Source organism: Parus major, chromosome 1, assembly GCF_001522545.3.
Source record: "Parus major isolate Abel chromosome 1, Parus_major1.1, whole genome shotgun sequence".
Taxonomy (NCBI): Eukaryota; Metazoa; Chordata; class Aves; order Passeriformes; family Paridae; genus Parus; species Parus major.
In genome coordinates, this window is record NC_031768.1 from 72,288,647 (window position 1) to 72,308,808 (window position 20,162).

The 20,162-nt window shown below is 37.6% G+C and overlaps 1 protein-coding gene across 1 annotated transcript in view; it reads right to left on the reverse strand.

Moving 5' to 3' along the window:
* DDX10 (DEAD-box helicase 10) overlaps positions 1-20,162 on the reverse strand; it is a 158,887-nt gene that overhangs the window by 25,954 nt on the left and 112,771 nt on the right. Inside the window, exon 16 of the mRNA XM_015640809.1 lies at positions 18,919-18,975. Within this exon, the coding sequence (XP_015496295.1) occupies positions 18,919-18,975 (57 nt within the window). The remainder of the gene's footprint in view (positions 1-18,918; positions 18,976-20,162) is intronic.

Consider the following 20,162-nt stretch of genomic DNA (forward strand, 5'->3'; position numbering starts at 1 on the left):
AGTGTGCTCACTTATTCACTACAAATATTTGTAGACATCCTCAGGATCAAACACATTTCTCATGGTTTTGTCACAAGCTGTTTTAATTTTAGCACATTTTTTCTAAAAAGATAGTTTAGTTCCATAAAATAAAGGTGCCACTTTAATGGAAACAATATTTACACTGACTTGTTGAAAGAAAAAAATAGTCCTAGAAACCAATGTCAATGCAATCTGACAAATATGACGGGCTACTACAAATGTGCTGAGTTTTTTTAAAAAAAAACAAACGCAAGGCTACTTTTTTTTCATTTAGTCCCCTTGCTGAAAGATAGGAAGAAACCTATAAATTCAAATTACAACACCTATCTGAAATATCTGAGACAGGCCATGCTTCCAACCATTCTTTCTTTGAAAGCACCTTGGACAGAGGAGACCTGTGCTCTTTCATTGTTTAACTGTTTCTGGGTGCACATTAACTAAAATTAAATTTCAATTAAATCACCCCTATTAAACAGTCTGTGATTTAAGACTCAGAAAATACATTTAATATACAAGGATATTTTATTTCATCTTAAGAAATCTTAATCCTTAGTCAGCCACTACATGACCTAGTCAGGGGTGTCAGGTTCAAGCCTTTCTGCTAGGAAGTCCAGTGTCTCACTGAAGAGGTAGCTACAAGAATCAGTTGAAGTATTATTTAATTTATAAAGTTGCAACACTCCAAGAAATATACTACAGAGCAGATTTTTTATTAACACCTCATATAAGAAAAATAAATTAAAAACTGTTACCAGCATACAACTATTTTGGTACAGCTATAATTAATGAAGCTGCCATGAGGGCATATGCAAAAAACAGTGTAATTTCTTAAAAACTTATTCCAATTATATCCAATTAAAAAATTGGATGACTGGAAGCCAGAGCAGCACCTTCAACTAAATACATTTGCATCAAGACACTTGCTTGACAACTGTTTTCTCCTTATTTCTATGAAATGCTACCCTGTAGACTAATGATTGTGCATTCCTTTCAACTGGAGCTGAATTAAAATAGGCAAGGTCACAACCACAGAAGAAATAAACCATTTCAAAGTCCTAGGACTTTTAACATCAATGAGAAATCACGTACCAGTACACAAAAATAATGTCAGGATTAACCATTTCAGCTTTTTTCTTGTCTGATTATATATATATATGTAATGAGAAAAGTGAGAAATTAGAACACCTACTCTAAGCATGATTTCAGGTAATTGAGATTAAAGAAGAGAATATCTGATGCAACTGGTTCCAATTTTTAGTTAAACTCTTATACCACTGAAACAGTATCACATCCAGAGCAAGAATATTTATAAGCAGTACCATGTTAAAAGTGCCACTGCATCAACAACATCTTTATCTTTTACTATGCAGAAACAATTCAACTGCTTGAAACAAAATCTAGATAGCATCAAAATTCAACTAACACAGGAATGGAAGGCACAGGCAGGCACTCCATAACAACCCTGCTGTCACACGCTAAAACACCTCACAAAACTTTACATGGGAAACCTCAGATCTTCCACAAGTACCAAAAAACACAGCTATGAAACACCTTAGAAAGATTTTTCCTAGTTCTCAGGAAAGCTAGAAATTTGTAGAGGGACATTTTCAGAGGGTGCTGTTCCTCTAATTACAGAGCAAAACAGAAAGAAACCCTCAATCCTCATGATTCAGACAGAAAGAAACATCTATAAAATATCTGGTGACAGGTTGAATCGTGAACCCAAGAGCAAAACGTACCCCTGAGGCATGGCTAAAAGACTTTAAGTTCTCCTCAGCAATATATTCCAACCTCAGTTTCCAGAGGAAGCAGAGAGTCAGAAGCAAAATTTAACACTGGATTGTATCACTACTGTATTAATGTGAAAGATAAACAAATAGCTTGCTTTTAACTTTAGTCCTAACTTAATGACCTGATCATGGAGTCAAACCAATGAATCTCATCCTGATTCTTTTAAATGCTGTTTAACTGATACAGTTTTTGATAGCCTCTCTAATCATTTGACCATGGAAACACATGCCATTGGTATGAATCATTTTAATTACTTTTTAAGACCATTTGCAGCTAATAAATCAGTATTTTTGTTCAGAGACAGCTGTATTACTACTATTAAGCTACCTTAAAATATTTTTTGCACGAGAACATATAATACAAGAAGATTTTGATTTGGAAAACACCCAGCCTGCTACTGTCCAAATGAATACCTTTACTTCTTTCTGTAAAACTGAAGTTTATCATGAGATATTTAAAAAATGTAAAACTATATGCAAGTTCACCTTTCAAAAATGCATTTAAAAAGAGCTTCCATAAAGTCAAGGCCTTACCTCCAATAGTGCATTAGGACAGAATTTTTCATTTTAAATAGCTTTCAAACTACAAGACAGGACAGATGAATAAACTTACAAAATAGATACGCAATGGCCAAAAATTTTTATCAATTACATTTGTTCCTCAAACTACTAGATATTGCCTGATGACTATAAAGAATGCTCCTATGTAATCTGTCCCACTGCCTTTTAAAATACATTCCCAGAAAAGATGACTCATGAGGATGCTTCACGAACGACAAGAAAGCACCAAAATTCCAGTGGTGACTTCCCTGAAGAGTTTCAAAGAATCCTCCTCCAAAGGAAGAGTTCAGAACATTTCAGGCAAAACTATAAAATATAAGTTACAGACTCTATCCTCTCCTTCAATATGTACTACAAAAGATGTCCCCCTGTATTCAGAGCCTTGAGATTTTTTCAAGCATTGCAGCAACATTTTCTATACCTTTGCAATTTGGCTCTCAAAATGAGAGTAAAATCTATTACTGAGCTTGAGTACCATGTTTTTTCTGTTTTGCTGGACTGACACTGTGATGAGCAAACTTTACTGCCCTAATTCAGGCAATAGTGCCATAAAAACACTGGCAGTCAATCAGTGAAAAGCTAAGAAGGCTGTAAGTATCCAGTATTCTAACTGGAAAGGACTAACACATTTACAGAAACACTTTTTGTTTTCAAGAAGTCGCCATAATCTATATCTACACATTTAATTGTAATCTGCACGTATCTGACAGCTTGTATAGCTCATTACAAAATAATTGACAAAGCTGCTGAAATTCTGATGCCCTCTGTGTAGTAACATGGCCTGGAAAACACCTTTGGAAATACCTCTCAACAGGAAGATGATGTTACCAGCAAGAGATACAGAGAGCAATAGAAACCTAACTAGCCTACAGTTACTGGAGGAAAAGCTTGTACCATCATCACATCACATATATACCACAATATCTTTTTAACTCCATCTTTATATTGTTTCTCTTTCTAAAAGCCCTTCAGATAAGAGAGAGGAAGGACTATCAAGCAAGCAAGCAACTAGCATGACAAGTGGAAAAACCTGCTTAAATCTCTGCTTCAGGCCCAAGTCAGAAAAAAAGACTAAGCAATTCACTCAGTAAGTCCCACTGCTCTTGCCTGCACATGTGAACAGAAGTAAATCCTGATTACAGGCTGCTGTGAGGAAAAACACACTGAAAGATCATGAAGCACTTAGTGCTAGTCACAAGGTCAGCAAAATTTAGACAGTCTAACATACTGGATAACAGTTTATTAACTTGTCAAGGTAGCCTGCAAGGAAAAGCTTTTCAGAATTCAAAGCTAAATGGCAATTTAAAAATTCAGTCCACGAAGACTTACATAACACTATTTTAAATAACACTTGCATTCACCAGCAATGAGTGCTCTAGAAATACCTTCAGTTAGACTTATGGAAGACTCATTTGGTTTAGAAGCACCATACAGTAAGAAAGCAGTTCTAAGGCCAGCTTGGAAAATATGACTAGAATTACAGAGGGTATTTCCTACTCCTTCACTAAGTTAATATGGTCATTGGTATTGCAATACGTAAGTAGTTTATCACCAGCCTTTGACACAATTTTCCAATAGGCAACTCATTATCTTTGCTTACAAATACCATAATTACAGTGCATGTATTTTAATTACAGTAAAATCACATCTGTAGTGGTTGAGGGGCAAAGTGACTTCTGTGCTGACATCTTCAGCATTTTACAGCTGCCTAAAAGCAAAAACAGACTGAAGATATTTCCAATGAATGGTGAGGGTAACAGATTAATAGCTCTAGCAGCTGTAGATCTACCTGATATTTCAAGCTACCAATTAAGAGCCAGGAAGAGAGTAAAAGGTTCTGGAAAGATACTGTGTGGTTTTCTTTTATAGTGACACACATCAGGGTAAAAATATCAGGGCAAGTAGCTCATTCTTTTTAATACTGTTTATGACACTATTTCATTCTAGTATTGAGCTCATGATTCAAATATCTCAAAACATGCTTGAGCTAGAAGTCCTTTCTGAGGACAGTATTATATTAAGACAACTTCAAACACACTAAGCATCTTACTGCCAAAGATAATTTTAGACATCAGAGTGCAGAGGGACAAAGCACGAGTCCTACTCAACATCACCACAAAGCAGAATAAACAAGCAAAGAAATAAAGCCAAACTTTAAAATTTCAATTTCTCGCTGTGTGTTTGAAACTATTCTCTTATGCATATTCTCGAGATAATATTGAAAATAGTTGCAGTCTGCTTTGAGGTCTACATGACATGCATTAAAAAAATTATAAAACTTCAGAAAAATTTATGTACAACATAAATTTTTCACTATGGCCAAATCATCTTTGTCCAATAGCACAAATGATTAAAAAATAGTCTCCTTTCCTGGAATACTTCCAGACTTACTAGAAGAGGTTTCCTAGAGAAGTTGTGGATTCCCCATGGCTGGAAGTGGTCAATGCCAGGCTGGATGGGGCTCTGAGCAATCTGGTCTACTGGAAGGTGTCTCTGCCCATGGCAGTAGAGTTAGAACCAGATAACCTTTAAAGCACCTTCCAACCCAAACCACTCTTTCATTCCATGACTTCAGCAACCAGGGAAAGTCTTACTGTCACTACCTACTGAAGAAAGAGCTTGCTCTTCCCCCTGGGACCCCGTTGCTCAGGCTGTAGCCAGAAGACACACAGAATACGTGAAACCAAAAGATTATGGCAGCATTTCTCATACACAGTGAAAATACAGTATTTCTGAGAATTGGTATTTTATTAGTACTGCTATTAATATTTTAACTTCAGGCTTAAAATGAGACAGCAAATAACAGCATGATCAGTAGGAGTCGCTGTACCAGATTAGAGAGGGAACTAAAACTCATTATACAAGCTGGCTAGAAAGCTTACACAGTATTTTGCCTTTCTCTGGTAGTTATTAAAAGAGAACGTCAACAAGAATTAAGTGAATCACTCTCCTAGTTTCTACTTCTCAATTAGAAATGCTTCAGCAGATCCACTCAGATCAAAGCTGCTTATCTTCTACCCCAGCCAGGGGCACTCCCTGCTCACTTGTAAAAGTCACGTTGGTCTACCTCATTTCTCCAGACGGACTTACAGACCTGCTCCAAAACTGGCATATCATTTACTGTCTGGAAAAGACTTCACTAGATATTATCCATAAATGAAAATGGGCTACTGAGTCAGCCATTATCTTTGTTCTGACTATCAAGAATCAGAACTGAACAAGATTTTTCTGATTCGTCTTGCTAACATAAAAAGATCAAAATCTGAAGGAGAAACAGAATCCTTAAACACAGGAATCCATCCTTATATTCACAGATTTTAAGATGGAAATCCTCTAGAATAATATAGGTCTCAGATGGCCACAAAATCATCCTTACAGTAAGTCAATACCTGCTTATTGAGACAGATCAGAGCCCTGGATTATACAGTCATTTAGGTATCTAATATTCTTTTAACCATCTTTTATTAGGTACAGTGATATTTATGCATCTTTTAGGCAGTTTTACAAAGTGATATCCTTCCAGAAGTCTAGAATACTTTGATGCTACTGTGAATGTTCTTAGTGACATAGAAAACCCCCAAGCACTTCTATGTATGCAGGCTGTATTAATCTTTTTAATGCTCTTTATGCTGCTACCAAGAAGCCTTCTAGGAGTTTAATTCACTCAGTGTCTGACACTCAAATGCAGTTAGCAATTTGTAAAATTACAGAATCTGTAAAAATCTGAAAACAATTTCAACTGAAGACTGGGTTTGAAATGTAATGCCTAAAGAATTACACAGAAAATTGTCCTTCAAATGCCTTTCAGAACAAACAACACAGGAGATTTTCTTTAGCACCTGAAAAACTAATCTCATCAATTTTATCGTAATGAATTAAGTATGTCAACTCATTGTAAGCAGGACAAATTAACAGAATTCGTATTTTAGTTGGTGAATCACATATCTGCACTAATCTCTTGCTCTTTATCTACATTTAGGTGTTTTCTGACATTTTCAGTATCATTGGCATTATTAATTATACGAGTGGAGACATTAAAAAACAGTTCAGGATGAATTAGAGGAAGACCTCTCAATAATCCCTCGCTGACTACGCAGAAAGTGCTTTCAACACATGGCAGTCAGAGCAGGTCAGTCTCAGAAGAGAACAAAAACAAAAAAAGCTGTCTAGCTTTTAATGGATAAACACATTCATACAGTGAAGCCAGCATCCTGCAGGGTATAGCCCCAAGCTTACTCCTCACCTATGTCCATATGGCAACTCTGAAAAAGGGAAATCAAATACAGGACCAATCTTTCTGCCATGGTACAGACAAACTTTGCATTCACCGGCAACAGAGGGAACTGGATGGAATTCCCCCACAGACACATTCACTAGAAAATTTCTTTCTGCACTGCAATACTATGAAATCAAAAGTCCTTTCACCAACTGCATCATACAGTTGAATATTTCTGATAACTTCTAAGTAAACTACCTTCAAAATTAATAAATAATTTGTCTTCCTGTCTTGAGGCTGAAACAGGGATCTGGTCCTTCTATCATGGGACAAATACAAACAGCCTGGCTGTACCAACAATTTTAAAGACATGTCCATTTTTATAGGTTTCAAAACAAATTTTAAATGAATGTTTTTCAGCATGACACCTTTTCCTTTTCTGTGAACTCCGTCTGAGCCACAGTCTGACCTAACAAATACAACAAACCTAACTGACAGAATTCAGCATAAATGTGTTGCTTGTAAGATCAATCAGGCAGCTTCCCAACCTCTATTTTTACCTCTTCTAATTTTAGCTCTTTCTTTGCTTTATATCTGTCAACTGGGGCCCTGTCTTGGGTTTGCATGGCAAGGTTTTGGGAGTGAGGGGAGCTACAGCAGGAGCTTCTGAGAGAACCCAGCAGAAGCTGCCCCCCTGTTCAACAGAGCCAATGCCAGCCAGCTACAAGATAGATCTGCCACTGGACAAAATCAAGCCCATCAGCAATGGTGGCAGTGCCTCTGGGATAACCTAGTTAAAAGAAGGAAGAAAAACTGCACAGCTGCAGCTGAAGAGGCATGAGAAAATCTGTGAGAAACAGCCCTCCAGACACTGAGCACAGAAGGACAGGGAGGAAGTGCCCTGACACTGGAGCAGAAATTTTCCTCCATTCCATGGTGCACCATGGCGAGTCCACTTGCAACCCATGGAGCTCCATGGGGGAGCAGAGACTTACCTGCCTGTGGAGAACACCAAGTCACAGCAGATAGATGCCTGAAAGAGGTTGTAAACCTTGTGGGAAGCACACATCCAGAAGGCTCCTGGCAGATGTAGCAGGGCTCCTCACCCTTGGAATGTGGTCAAACAACTCAAACAATGACCTGTTTTGCAAGCTATTAGTGGTGGACTGAGAGGGGGCATTGAATTGTGCTAAAACCAGTCTGTCTCACCAACCCCAAACTAAAACCCTGATAGTGAGAAAAAAAGACTTGGATGATAAGTCCCTAAGATGACCTGAGGACATATAACCAGCAGTCAATCACTTCACACTGCAGCAGTCCAGTCCACTTTCATACCTTAGGTTGTTTTAACATATTCCTTCTTGGACTGTGTGTACGAAGTTCCCTTCTTTGAAGTGGGAATGTCCCTTCACAGATACTCCTCCAGGCTGAGTGAAAGAGATCTGCCCACAACTGTTGGTATGGTGAGTTACATCAATCTCTATTTAAAAACTTTCTTTTTGCTAGCTTTCATATAATTGCTTTAACATAGAGCACTATACTATACTAAATGGTGCTAGCAGTTTTAGCTTTTATACTGTGTAGTAAATAATTCTGATTAAAATCTTTTATCTAATCATTTGTCATAATAAATAATTCATTTTACATAATTATATCTGATTTGCTATCTTTAATCCTGTAGGACAAAGTTATTTAAAGAGCTGACAGTCTGGGGCTAAGATGAGATCCAGCCTCACCAAGGCTTCCCTCTGCAAAGAGGTTTGAGAAAGGAGAGGGGTCCTCTCTACACCTCATGACTCAGTGGGATGGCTTCTCTACTAAACTTTGTCTGAAGCTCCCCCTCTCACCCACAACAACAGGACCTGTGGCCCCATGGTGAGAGGAGCCCACACTGGAGCAGGTTTGCTGGAAGGACTTGTGACTCCATGGGGGATCCATGCTGCAGCATCCTGTTTGTGAAGGACTGCACCCTGTGGAAGTGACCCACGCTGGAGCACCCTGTGAGGAACTGTAGCCTGGGGGAAGGACTCATGCTGGAGAAGTCCACAGAGGACTGTCTCCCCTGGGAGGAAACCCATGCTGTGTGATGAACCAATCACAGCCACATTAACAGCCCACTCATCCTGCTTGGGGTAGAGAACTCAGGATTGAAGTTAAGCCCAGGAAGCTGGGAGGGGTGGGGAGAAGGTGTTTAAAGATGATCTAATTTTCTCATTATCCTACTCTGATTTGGCTGGCTATGAATTAAATTAATTCATAAACAAAAACCTTCGGTTTTATTCATAGAGTTATGCTGCACAGGTACCTACTAAGAAGGATGAATTTCATAAATTCTATGTATTTCTTAAATTAGTAAATACCTTGAATAGTTATAATGACCCTTAGCACCACTTTTGTAGATACATAGTCTATTAGAATATTAGGTGGTGGGAAATTAAAAATGCTAATAATTTTTGGCATTTTTAACAGCATATGAATTAGCAAAGTAAATGGATTGAGATTGCCATTTATTTTGAAACCTAATGATCTTTATGAGCTTTAACCTTAAATAGACACTCATGTACATCATGTAAATGTATGCTTACTGTGACTGTTATTAATTAATCACCAGCCCTTGTCCACCCATATTTTTTCTTGCTGAAAATTTCAAAGCCTTGGCAGATTGTCCAAAGAGAATGAAGAGAGGAGAGTAATATACTTGTATAAAGCAGGTCTAATCCTATTACACGCTGCTGACTGCCTTACTGACATATGCTCAACTTACCTTATTATCAGTCATAACTGTTTGCTTTACAAAACTGCTTATAAGAAAATTCTACTTATTTGTAAGTATTTTTCTTAAAGTATGACGAAGGATCAGTTGTCAATCTACCAAAATTCCCACCATAACAAACTATGAGAAAAGGAAGCAATTAATTCCTTACACACACACAGCTCCAGCTGCAGCAACACACCTACACACTGTGCAAACCTGGGACCTGGACACTACAAAAGTGGCGCCTCCATAAGAACACTCCAGGACCCCCATCACAGAGAAGACCAGAAGAAAAAGGGCCAGCAGGACACTGAAGGACCCACATGGTGGTGACTCTCTACTTACCTCTTTCTCTTCACCCACCACTCCTCCCTGTATCTCACATTTACTGTTAAATAAGATCTCTACTCTTGACTTTGGTATATGGTCTCGTTTGCACCTTCATTTGGACAGAGGCATCTTTTAAACCTTGAATCCTAGCAACGGCCCAGCAAAATATTACCACTATATATTCATTTGAAGAAATGTCAGAAAAATATGAGACCTTACAGTATGAAGAAAACGTACAAAAAGAAAACCATCAAAACTTTACTAATAGTAAATACTGAGCACATCTCCCAAGGCTTTGCTACTAGATGATGCTATTATCTTTCTTCTTGTTATTCCCCTTTGCTTCTGCTCTTGGTTTTCCCACAGCAGAAAGTAACCAAATAGATGCAACAGTAGCTTGAATTTAGCTACTCAAAAGAAACAGAAAACAGGATAAGGAAACAGCAAGAGATAAGAAACCTGCAAGTTAACAAAAAAATTCATGAAAGACCAGAGGAAAAAACAAAACAAAACACACACACACAAAAAAAAAGAGGGAAAAAACCCAAAAAAACCTGAAAAACAAACAAAACAAAACAAAAAAAGAGTGAAAATAAACATTAGGCATTAAAGAAAAGAAACACAGAGGGAACCTACATAGAAAGACCCAGATCCTACCAGACTCCATACAAGATGGATCTTCATTTGGGGAAGTATGGACCTACCAGATTTCCCATGAGCTGTTAAATAACCACATGTTAGTTACTAGCTTGGCATTTCTTATTGATGAACTCCTTGGTTTATCAATGCAGCTGATAGCATGGAAGGACAGAAAACTTATTAAAATCTCTGCACACTGTGGTAAAACAAGGGATATTGCACTACTCCTGATCTAGTATATTTGGCAAGGGAGAACTGACAAAACATTAAAGCTTTAAAAACTCTGGGAAAAAATATATTTGAGACAACAACCAAAAGCTTTTTATTTCTCTTAATGCTCACATAAGATCAGCATAAAGAAACTGGAATCCTGGTGACTGCATGACCCTAGAGCATTCTGAAAAAAACAGCCAGAAGAATTTTAAGATGTTGGTAACTGTAGCATTATCAGTCAGAAGGCAGATAAAAGTTTTCTGATTGCACTAATCAATTTTCATCGCTAGTAGCAATTATAACTGCTATAGCAGACTACGTACAATACTGCAAGCAACACATACCAAGAATATAAACAGGGGGGATGCTGAGAAAACAGAACTGCTTAATTTAGAACTAAATACCACTGCTTGCTGCATGAGGATGTCATCAAAACACATCTGAAAGTTTACCCCTGCTCATCAGTCAGTTAACTCATTCTTAAGTTCACATCTGAAATACAGAGCAAAGCAGAACTCCTGCATCTCAAGTCTATAATCTAAGAATGTTTCAACCAAATCTGCAAAGCAGCTCTCAGAGTACTACCAGAACAAACCAAGGTGTAAAATAAATAAGTTTGAACAATCTGATACAGTCTACTTGTGAAATGCAATCAGCAGCGCAATATTTATACAGACAGAATTGAGCAATGTGAATACACCTGGCTTTTCACAACAGAACAGGACAAGACCTCCCAACACAGAGAGAATACCCATTTCCTAAATAAAAGCTTTGTGTGAAAGCTGCTGTAAGCCTAAGATCATCATGTCTGCTTTGGCTGGAGTTTCCCACTTCTTCAGGATAATGTGCAGAGGTGGAAAGAAGGGTGAAGATCTCTGGAACTCAGTTCCAGGCAATTCTCCTGTACTGTGTTGATTATGGCATCAAAGGACTGTGGTGAGCCAAAGGCAAGGAGAACTCCACATTAATAAACAACAGCTTGCTGTTCCACAGATGTATGGAACACAGCAAATGAGCTTGGAGTAACAGCTTTAAATTTTGTGCTTCAGAGGGAAAGAAATTTCAAACACTGGTTACTAAACACTATTAACGAGTTACATGGAGCAGATGAAGAGACGAAGTATCATTAAAATTAATTTCATATAGTGGTCTATTTACTAAGATGAAAACGCTCAGAGAAAGGTTTATAACATTTTAGAACATCTTTATTGTTTTTCTTCTTTTCATACTGGTAGATATGCTGCTCCAGTACTGTCTATTGTCTCTTATTCCTTGGCCAGAGTCAGGGAAGGGCAAAGCAAATCTTCCATGTTCTGCTCAGACAGAGACCATTGAGGAGGGTGTTAAATCAATGAAGAAACTGAACAAGAAATTTTGAAAGCCAGGAAGAAATGATGCCACTGTGCAAGACTAGGAGAGCTCTTGAATTGCTTTCCCTGTGCTCCACCACACTGCCATATGCTGGAACCTGATGGTGGAATCCCGTTCCCAACATCCACGGAGAGAGGAAGAGTAAGAATGAAGCAGAGTAATATATACCTCCTTTGCTCTAAAGAGGGATGGATCTGAAGCAGCAACCCAAGTAAACACTCAGGTCTTTGCTGAGCCCCATCCAAGAGCTTGGGTGGAAAGCTGCCAAAGCATTCCTCAATTCTACAACTACCAAGAGTTATTTGTAACTGTACAATACAAATAAATGATTACAAACCCACATAAGTCACGAGGAAGAGTGAAATACATATTTATTCAGTTTGCAATTTTCATAGGCAAAACTTTCAATAAGAAAACCTGTTTCTTTTCCCCCAAAATGCCAAAAAATTGTTGATGCTGAAAAAAATAAAATTGTGTAGTCTTTAACACATTGAAAGCTCTGATGCTCAGCAGTTGTCACCAAAACCTCTGTTCCAATGATACCAAACTTACACAAACATTTTAAAAACAAAAGGTTTTCCTGAAGAACAACAAATTAAACAGTGTCATATTCCTGGAGTCTACTGGAGAAATTTCATCAATATTGCCCTAAAAATTTTAAACAATAATTTACAATCAAGTAAGACAATAATCTTTCTGCTCCTAACATACCAGAAATACAGTTAATCTGTTCTTATAAATCCATATTACATCTTTCATCAAAAGCTCCCCTAGAACTGCAACCCACCAATATTAGACAAAATCCCCAAAAGTTTGAAGAAAAAAGAAGCTTCCTCTCTTCACCATAAATGTGCAAGAGAAGACAAAACAAAGAATAAGGTATAGGTATATCACATATGGAGATGCACTTGTGTTGATCCTCTGTGCATCTACCGCATCCCAGCAGACATTCAGGGAATAAAAGAGTATTTGCAAGGTCAACAGTCCCACTAATATGCTTTGTGCCAAGCCTATGAAGAAATCACCTCAGTGACTGGTAAAACATCAGCTTTTGGAATGTAGAGCAGCAAACTCTCATCACATACCACATATGATTAAAAATAACAGCTGTGAACATTATACTCCCAAAATTCAATTGCTATAGCCATGGTCAATTAGTTTAAATGGTCAATCTGATAAATATGTTTGAAATCCTTAGTGTGCTATTGGCTGCAATGAAAAGGTTTACAGACCTACGTGTAATTGGCAAATCAACCTATCAGAATCCTTACTTGTAACTTGTTCAGGGTCACAACACCAAAATATTGGTTTAATCATATAAATTCTTACTTGTGGAAAAGACAGGACTTATTATAGCTTTACTTAAAGCAATTCAATTGTTATATTATATGTTATTTTAAATATGTTATTTTCAAAAAGCAAAATACAGGTAACATTTCCATACAGGCACATAATACCCATTTCCAAATATTAACTTAAAATACTGATTTTAAAAAATGTTTCAGCACAGGAGTAGTTCAGAATCAAGAATTCATATTCCGTTTCACAACTTAACTTTGAAATGAAATTACTAAATTAGTAGGTTAAGATGTTGATATCCCAAATTACTCTGTTTATTCACAGAGCTTCTCAAGGAAATTCAAAACACTCAAACTTTGCATTGAATAAATAAAGCTACTTGCAGCTTTTGGATATGCATACAGAATGCAAGAGTTAACAGATCAGAACTACTTCTAAACTAAGGTTAATGAGATTGTTTTAAGAAATAAGTTTGACTTATTAAAAGGGATAAAACTGACATGGTAATTTCAGCTGTAAGCTCCCCACACTAAATACACTGGAAGTTTTTGCAGATGAACGTTACCTCATTTTTTTGCTGTTCTTTGTGGTTTTCAGAATCAAAAATAATTACTGATGAAGAATAATTTTAAGTCCTCTGCAGATTGTCAAACAGCAGTAACAAGACATAGCCTGTCCTGAAGTTACACCAGCAAAACACAACTCTCTCCTCCTTAAGAAAAAACGAACTCCTCAATTTCAGCATCAGAATGTTCTGGCCCTGAAACCCTGCTCCAGCAATCACAGGGAGCCTCCTCAACACCATCCATGAGAGGGTCATAAGAAGTGATCCAGAATGCATCATCATCACTACCCACCAGTTATCAAGTATCCCATGAGACTTTCACTCAAGAAATGAGTGAATACACAATATTCTTGTGAATACACAAGAATACTCAGTGACCCCAGTGATCAAGGGGATTTGGGAATCTGGATTCACAGGAGACATAGATCAAATTCCTCCTTCACTCCTGTAAACCTCTTTTTTTGATATTACTGTTCACTTTCACAGTGAATCCAGCATCTCCAGCCTAAGCACAAGCCATGGGCTAGATCTCAAGAAAAGGGAAATTCAAGGCAGAAGCAGAGGTAATATAATCCCAGTAACTACAGGAATTATCCACAATGGATGAAGCATTTTCACAACATTCTAAAGTGTATATTTCTACGAGTAGATTATCAGCCACACCTACCCAAGGGCTTTGACTTCCCCTTTCCTGTTTAAATTTTCCCACATGGTGCAAAGACTTCTTGAGCTACATTTGGCAAGTGTATCTCAGATTTCCTGGGGGTGCTGGAAATCAAAACAAAATGGTGCGTTCAAGCATTTTTCTGTTAAAATCTCAACAGAGTATGGGACAAAATACAGAAAAGAGAATGCTATATTGAGCATTACAGCTTGCAGTGATGTGATATGGGCAGGTATCAATGCCTGAATCTGCTGTATCTAAAAGTATGTGTCCCCTGCTCACCCGCGTGTATTTTGTAGATGTGCTCATATAAATCCTTTCATAACAGTAGAGAGATTCACTGCAACTCTGAAAAATCTTAAATAATATATATATAGTATATATTTTGTAGACCTTCATATGAAAGCACTAATTCTTCTGGGAATAGCAAAATATACTAAGGAGAGAACAGGAGAGAAAGGGTGGAGAGAAGTTAAAGCATATTTATTATCCTGCTGTTGCTGTTGATCTTTTAATGTTCTACAATTATTCAGCAAGTATTTATTCCTGAGAAAAAGCACCCCTAACAACCAAGCTCTTGGATTTCTTCCACAAGTCAGTTTTCCAGTGGGGTTAGAATCTCTACCCTCAATTTTGTCCAGTGAAAATATGAAAAAACATCTCAGTAAGGAATATGTGTTCAAGCTGGGTTTCTCTAAGTTTTCAGCAGGCTACATTTTTCTTGCAGACCCTGGATAAACAGCTCTTGCTCTGCTAGTCAGAGCTTCTTCGGGTTTTTGTTTTGCTTTGGACACCAGCATGGTGTAACTGCTATAGGACTGCCAAAACCAGAATCAATGCACCAAACCATCATGACTGAGCAAGTTTTACTTCCTGACACAGATGACGTCCAAACTATTTCTGGCAGATAGCAATCAATGCTTTCTTCTAGGGACTAGTTACCACTTCTTGCATGGTGCTGGGAGCTGATAGTTGAGAATCACCTGGGACATCAGTGCTGGGCAGGGAACAGCACCTTCTCCTGACTCCTGCTCTGCTCCCCCACCTTGAAGCACAGACCTATTTAGATACTCCCATAAAATTCCTTTCCTACTAAAGCAATTTTATTTAAAAGAAATCAAAATCTTCTTACTTCATAATTCTCAACACACCAGTAGTGCTCTAAGGCATCAGGGTAGCAAAAGACTAAAATTACTAAAGGAGAAATACAGTCCTGTTTAGCTTCATTGCAGCTAACAGTTGCTAGGAGAGCAAGGACCTCTAAATACTGGTTGAAACCTGAAAGTTCTTTACACAGATTAAGAAATCAGTATGTGTAGATTCTAGAAGAAAAAGTGGAAAGCCACAAGCACAGGGATGTTCTGCTTGGTGCCGGGGGCTGGCTTCATTGAGTAACACCCACCTCCTGTCCCAGGGCAGCTGCTGCTGCTCAGTGCTTTACTTCTTGCTCTGAAGACTTCTTGCCTAATTTTCTCCACACTATCTTCAAGTAAACAGTATCAAAATTTGTTTGAGGGTTTGAGGACTATAATTTAATCATTACTGAGGACAAAGTATGTGCTTCTTTCATCTCAAAAAAACACTGCATTTGTACATATCACATCAAATTTTCATAAAATGGAAGACAATTAAACATCTTATGATAAAAAAATTACCAAAACCCTACATTTTTTTCTTCAATAAGGATATATGAGAAGACTTCTTTTATCTGTTTTCACAGCCTTTTGCATGAAAATTTAATTAATGGTCATAAATACCTAGAAATACTTTCTCCAAAGCATCCTTTAAGAGTCTTCACTTCTTACTTACTTTATTTATTGTATGGAGATTTATCCAAGGTGGAGTCAATAACACTGCAGCTACCTACTTAATCTGATGCCCTGGTCAGGCACACTCAGCAGAGCGTGCCAGAATTTGGTTAGTAAATTCCAGTTGCAGCAAGCCTGGTTTGTCCCAGCATGACAAAGGCTGAGCAAAATCTTCCCTGCAATTGCTCCTGCAGCACCAGAGGAAAAGGGAGGATATCCTTCTCTCCTTTTTTATTTTTTTTTTCCCCTAAATTCACAAAGAATTATTCTTTAATACTAAGAATGGGAAAGCAAATTTCTGTTTTGATCATGTCAGACCTGGTGGGCTGTGTACTAGTAAAAGACAGCAAAATAATACTTCGTAACCCAAGGAGTTTGTAACACGAGGGAGACAGTTAATAAAACAAACAAAGGGATAAAGCAGATAGATGTGGAAAACAAATTATGACCACAGCTGCTCGGAAGTGGCTGGCTACCTATAATTGTTGATTTAGTCCTTTTCTCCAGCTGCTAAACTGCACTAACATGGCTAAAATACCTTTTATATTTTTTTGGCTCTCCTTGTTGCTTTCCCTTTCAAGAAAACATCACTAATTACCAAAGGAGTAGTGTATGGCAGAGTAAGTGGGTCACAAGCCATATCATGAAAGCACAAGTGAAAATGCTAACATTTTTTGAACTCCTGATTTAGGGAGCATATATTTTCTCAACTGGTTTAAGTTTCAATAGTTTCTGTGTTTTACTATTTCTTCCTTCTTAATTCCCCTGGGTATCTTGTACGAGGTGCTTGAGTCATATCCCCCAGAGACTACGGAGAGCTTCAACTACTATGGCTTCATGTCTAAGATCCTGTGAAGCAGGCAGTGTTCTTAATTAATTCCTTAGACACCCAGCAGACAGAAACTGGCACCTTTATGTACTGTCTACTGCTCCCTTCCACTTCCAGGCATGAACAGCCCAGGTCCAAGCTGGCAGCCTTTCCCAGTGGAAGTATTTTCCCTGAAATGAGCCACACTGAAAATGACAGGACTCGGCTGCAAAGGGTTCTGGCAAGAATAGCCTCTAAACAACAGGAAAAGCCCAATAGTCTTCACCAAGGAGACATGTCAGCACCTGAGGCTTGCACCTTCTTGCAGAGAGTGAACTAAATGCTCCAGGAATAAAATGAAGTCAAAGCACTAGCAGGTTTCCACAGCTGGTACCCACAAGGAGAGCATGTGCCAATCTCACACCAGACCAGCACTAATAAATGAGCTTTCCAAGTGCAAGTGCTGCACAGAAGAGAGGCAGAGATGCATAAAATTGTGGGCTTGGGGCTAAGGCTCCACATTTAACCCATACCATGCCCATGGACACACAGCCGCCCCCCCAACACACACACACAAATTATTCCTCAACAGGGATCAACTTCACTTTCCAATAGCACTGACAGATTCATTTGCTTGGTCAAGAACAGGATAGGAGATGTACATCAGCAAGCAGATCATTTTGAAGGAAATGGATTTCTTTCCACAGCTGCTGAACAACATTTTATTCTTTAAAAAGAGGCAGAATTAACAAGCAGTATTCATGAATATGATACAGCCTGATTTGATCAATGTTTTCTCTCTTTATTAAAATGTTTGTTAATTATTCATTCCATAATTTCCCTAAAATGCTTGCTAAATACTTTAAAAAGTATGCATCTTTATACATTCAATTACAGGCAGAAAATTTCTATTGCTTGATTGGGGAGTCATGATGCCAACAGCTCTCATAGCTTGCCATCTTTGAAGGCAGAATCATACTTAAAACTTAGTATAACTAGGCTTTTCATCTGAAACTGTAATTACTTTCCACTTCAGAGATACACAATGAAACATCGTCCTATACTTAAGCCTCCCAGAGCACAGCCAGCTTGCAAAAATCGGACAAAGAACATTATCAATTTTCTCAAGGGAGTAAGATATTTGCCAACTGCCAAGAAGAAACTGTAACTATTCATGTGTAGCAAAAGTAGATGCAGTGTGAGAAACAACATCGCCATGTCCATATTCCAAAAAATCACTGCAGCTGAATGAAGCCTCAGTTTATGGCAAACCAAGCAACACAAAAAACTGGAACAGCCTCCAGGAAATAAGTAATATACAAATGAAGAAAAAGAAAACAAAGGTTTTGTTTGGGGTAATGAGGGGAAGGAATCAACTTCAATGTAAATACTTGCTATTTAAAAAAAAAGTTCAGCAGCAAAAGGTTGGAGCAAGATTTGGCACACAAAAAAATAATCTCACTGCCTGCAAACTATAAAACATGACCCAAGTCAGAGAAAAAAATGGCATCAGTACTTCAGCTGAAATTGCAACTCACCTGATACACATAATGAAGAGGATGAAATTCCAAACAGCTTACACACATTTTACATTATTAAATTATTATTATTATTTAATAAATTATGTAAATTATTATTACACATTATTATGTGTATTTATACACACACAAACATACATACTCATGCTTTATCAGAATCCTTCTATACCAAGTTATTACAACCACATCAGAGCAAGGGAGTAAGAAAAGACAAGTAAACAGAAAATTACTTCAAAGAGCCGTTAATCACAACATTGCTTATTGAAGAAAGGAATGAATCAATTTAAAAACTGTTTCAAACCTCAACCAGTAGCTTGATCAAAACAACAAAACCCCTTACCTGTGCATTCTTATTCCTGGCTTCTCTCCTTGCAGCTTTTTCTTTTAACCTCTTCTCCTGAAATAAACAAGATGTATCATTTTAAAGCAAACTCCTGCATTGTTATTATTTTTTTCTAATATTTTAAGATTCTTGTTGAGCCATCTAGATATTTTTTAAGCATATATGTTAGACTGGTGGTATTCACCCTACATGTTATTGAAAACAATAAATGAAAAATCTGAATGAGATACTACTCATTCTTCTTGCTCTTAAAGGAAATCATAAAACTACAAGAATGATTGAAGCTCATATTTTACCCAGACTTATTAATCTTAAAGGAATAATGGAGCTGAGGAATTTAACAGAGTAAGTATTAGTCTGTAAAATAAGGTAGTTAAAATGCTACTAAGAGATACAATTTTTCTTTTTTCCTCAGTGACTTAAAATGAAATCAAATCCACTTAACAAACTAAAATGAAAATTTTCCCAACCAGAATTGCTGAAGTAACTGGAGAGTGAAAGCTGAAACATCTTAACCCTTTCATATCTCCATTACCAACAAGCACTTTACAAAAGCATTTGCTTGGTAATTGCATTGATTCAGAAACCACTACAAAGTTCTCTTTACCAAAATGATTCTGCTACAGGAAAATTACCTAAAAGCAGTCATTAAACTCATCCAAAGCTGCCTGCTAGATCTGTCAGCATACAGAAGTGCCCAAGATATTTAAATCAAATGGCATTTATTGCTGCTTGCTTTGTTTATTCTTACACCAACTGAACTCTTATCTCTAATTTATATGGTCAGGTCCTTGCAATTGAACATCCTTTAAATTCTGTATTTCATGAGGAAAGGACAGAAATTCAGGTGAGAGCACATCCTCTAGAAAAGCACGTCTCCCTCTTCTTGTCTTAGTGATGCTGATGACATTGGTATTGAAAATCTTCTATGCTAGCATAAAAATGTTTCTGAAATACAACTCTGTTTCTCTGAGCAATATAGGCCATCCTCACAACAGCACATTTAGACTCGAGTCCACATAAAAGGAGAAATTAACATCAGTCCAGGGTCAGCACTTCAACACAGAGAAGGCTGAAGAGCAGTTAGATATCAGCTCACTCATGGGAGCAATGAGAAAGCTACAGCTTCAGCAGTCCCAGTGCCACTTCATCACAATGATGCTGCCAAAACATATTGGAAGGTATCACACAAAGTTGTTTGGAAAAGCAGTGTTTGACTGCAGACATGGGAAAAGGAGAAC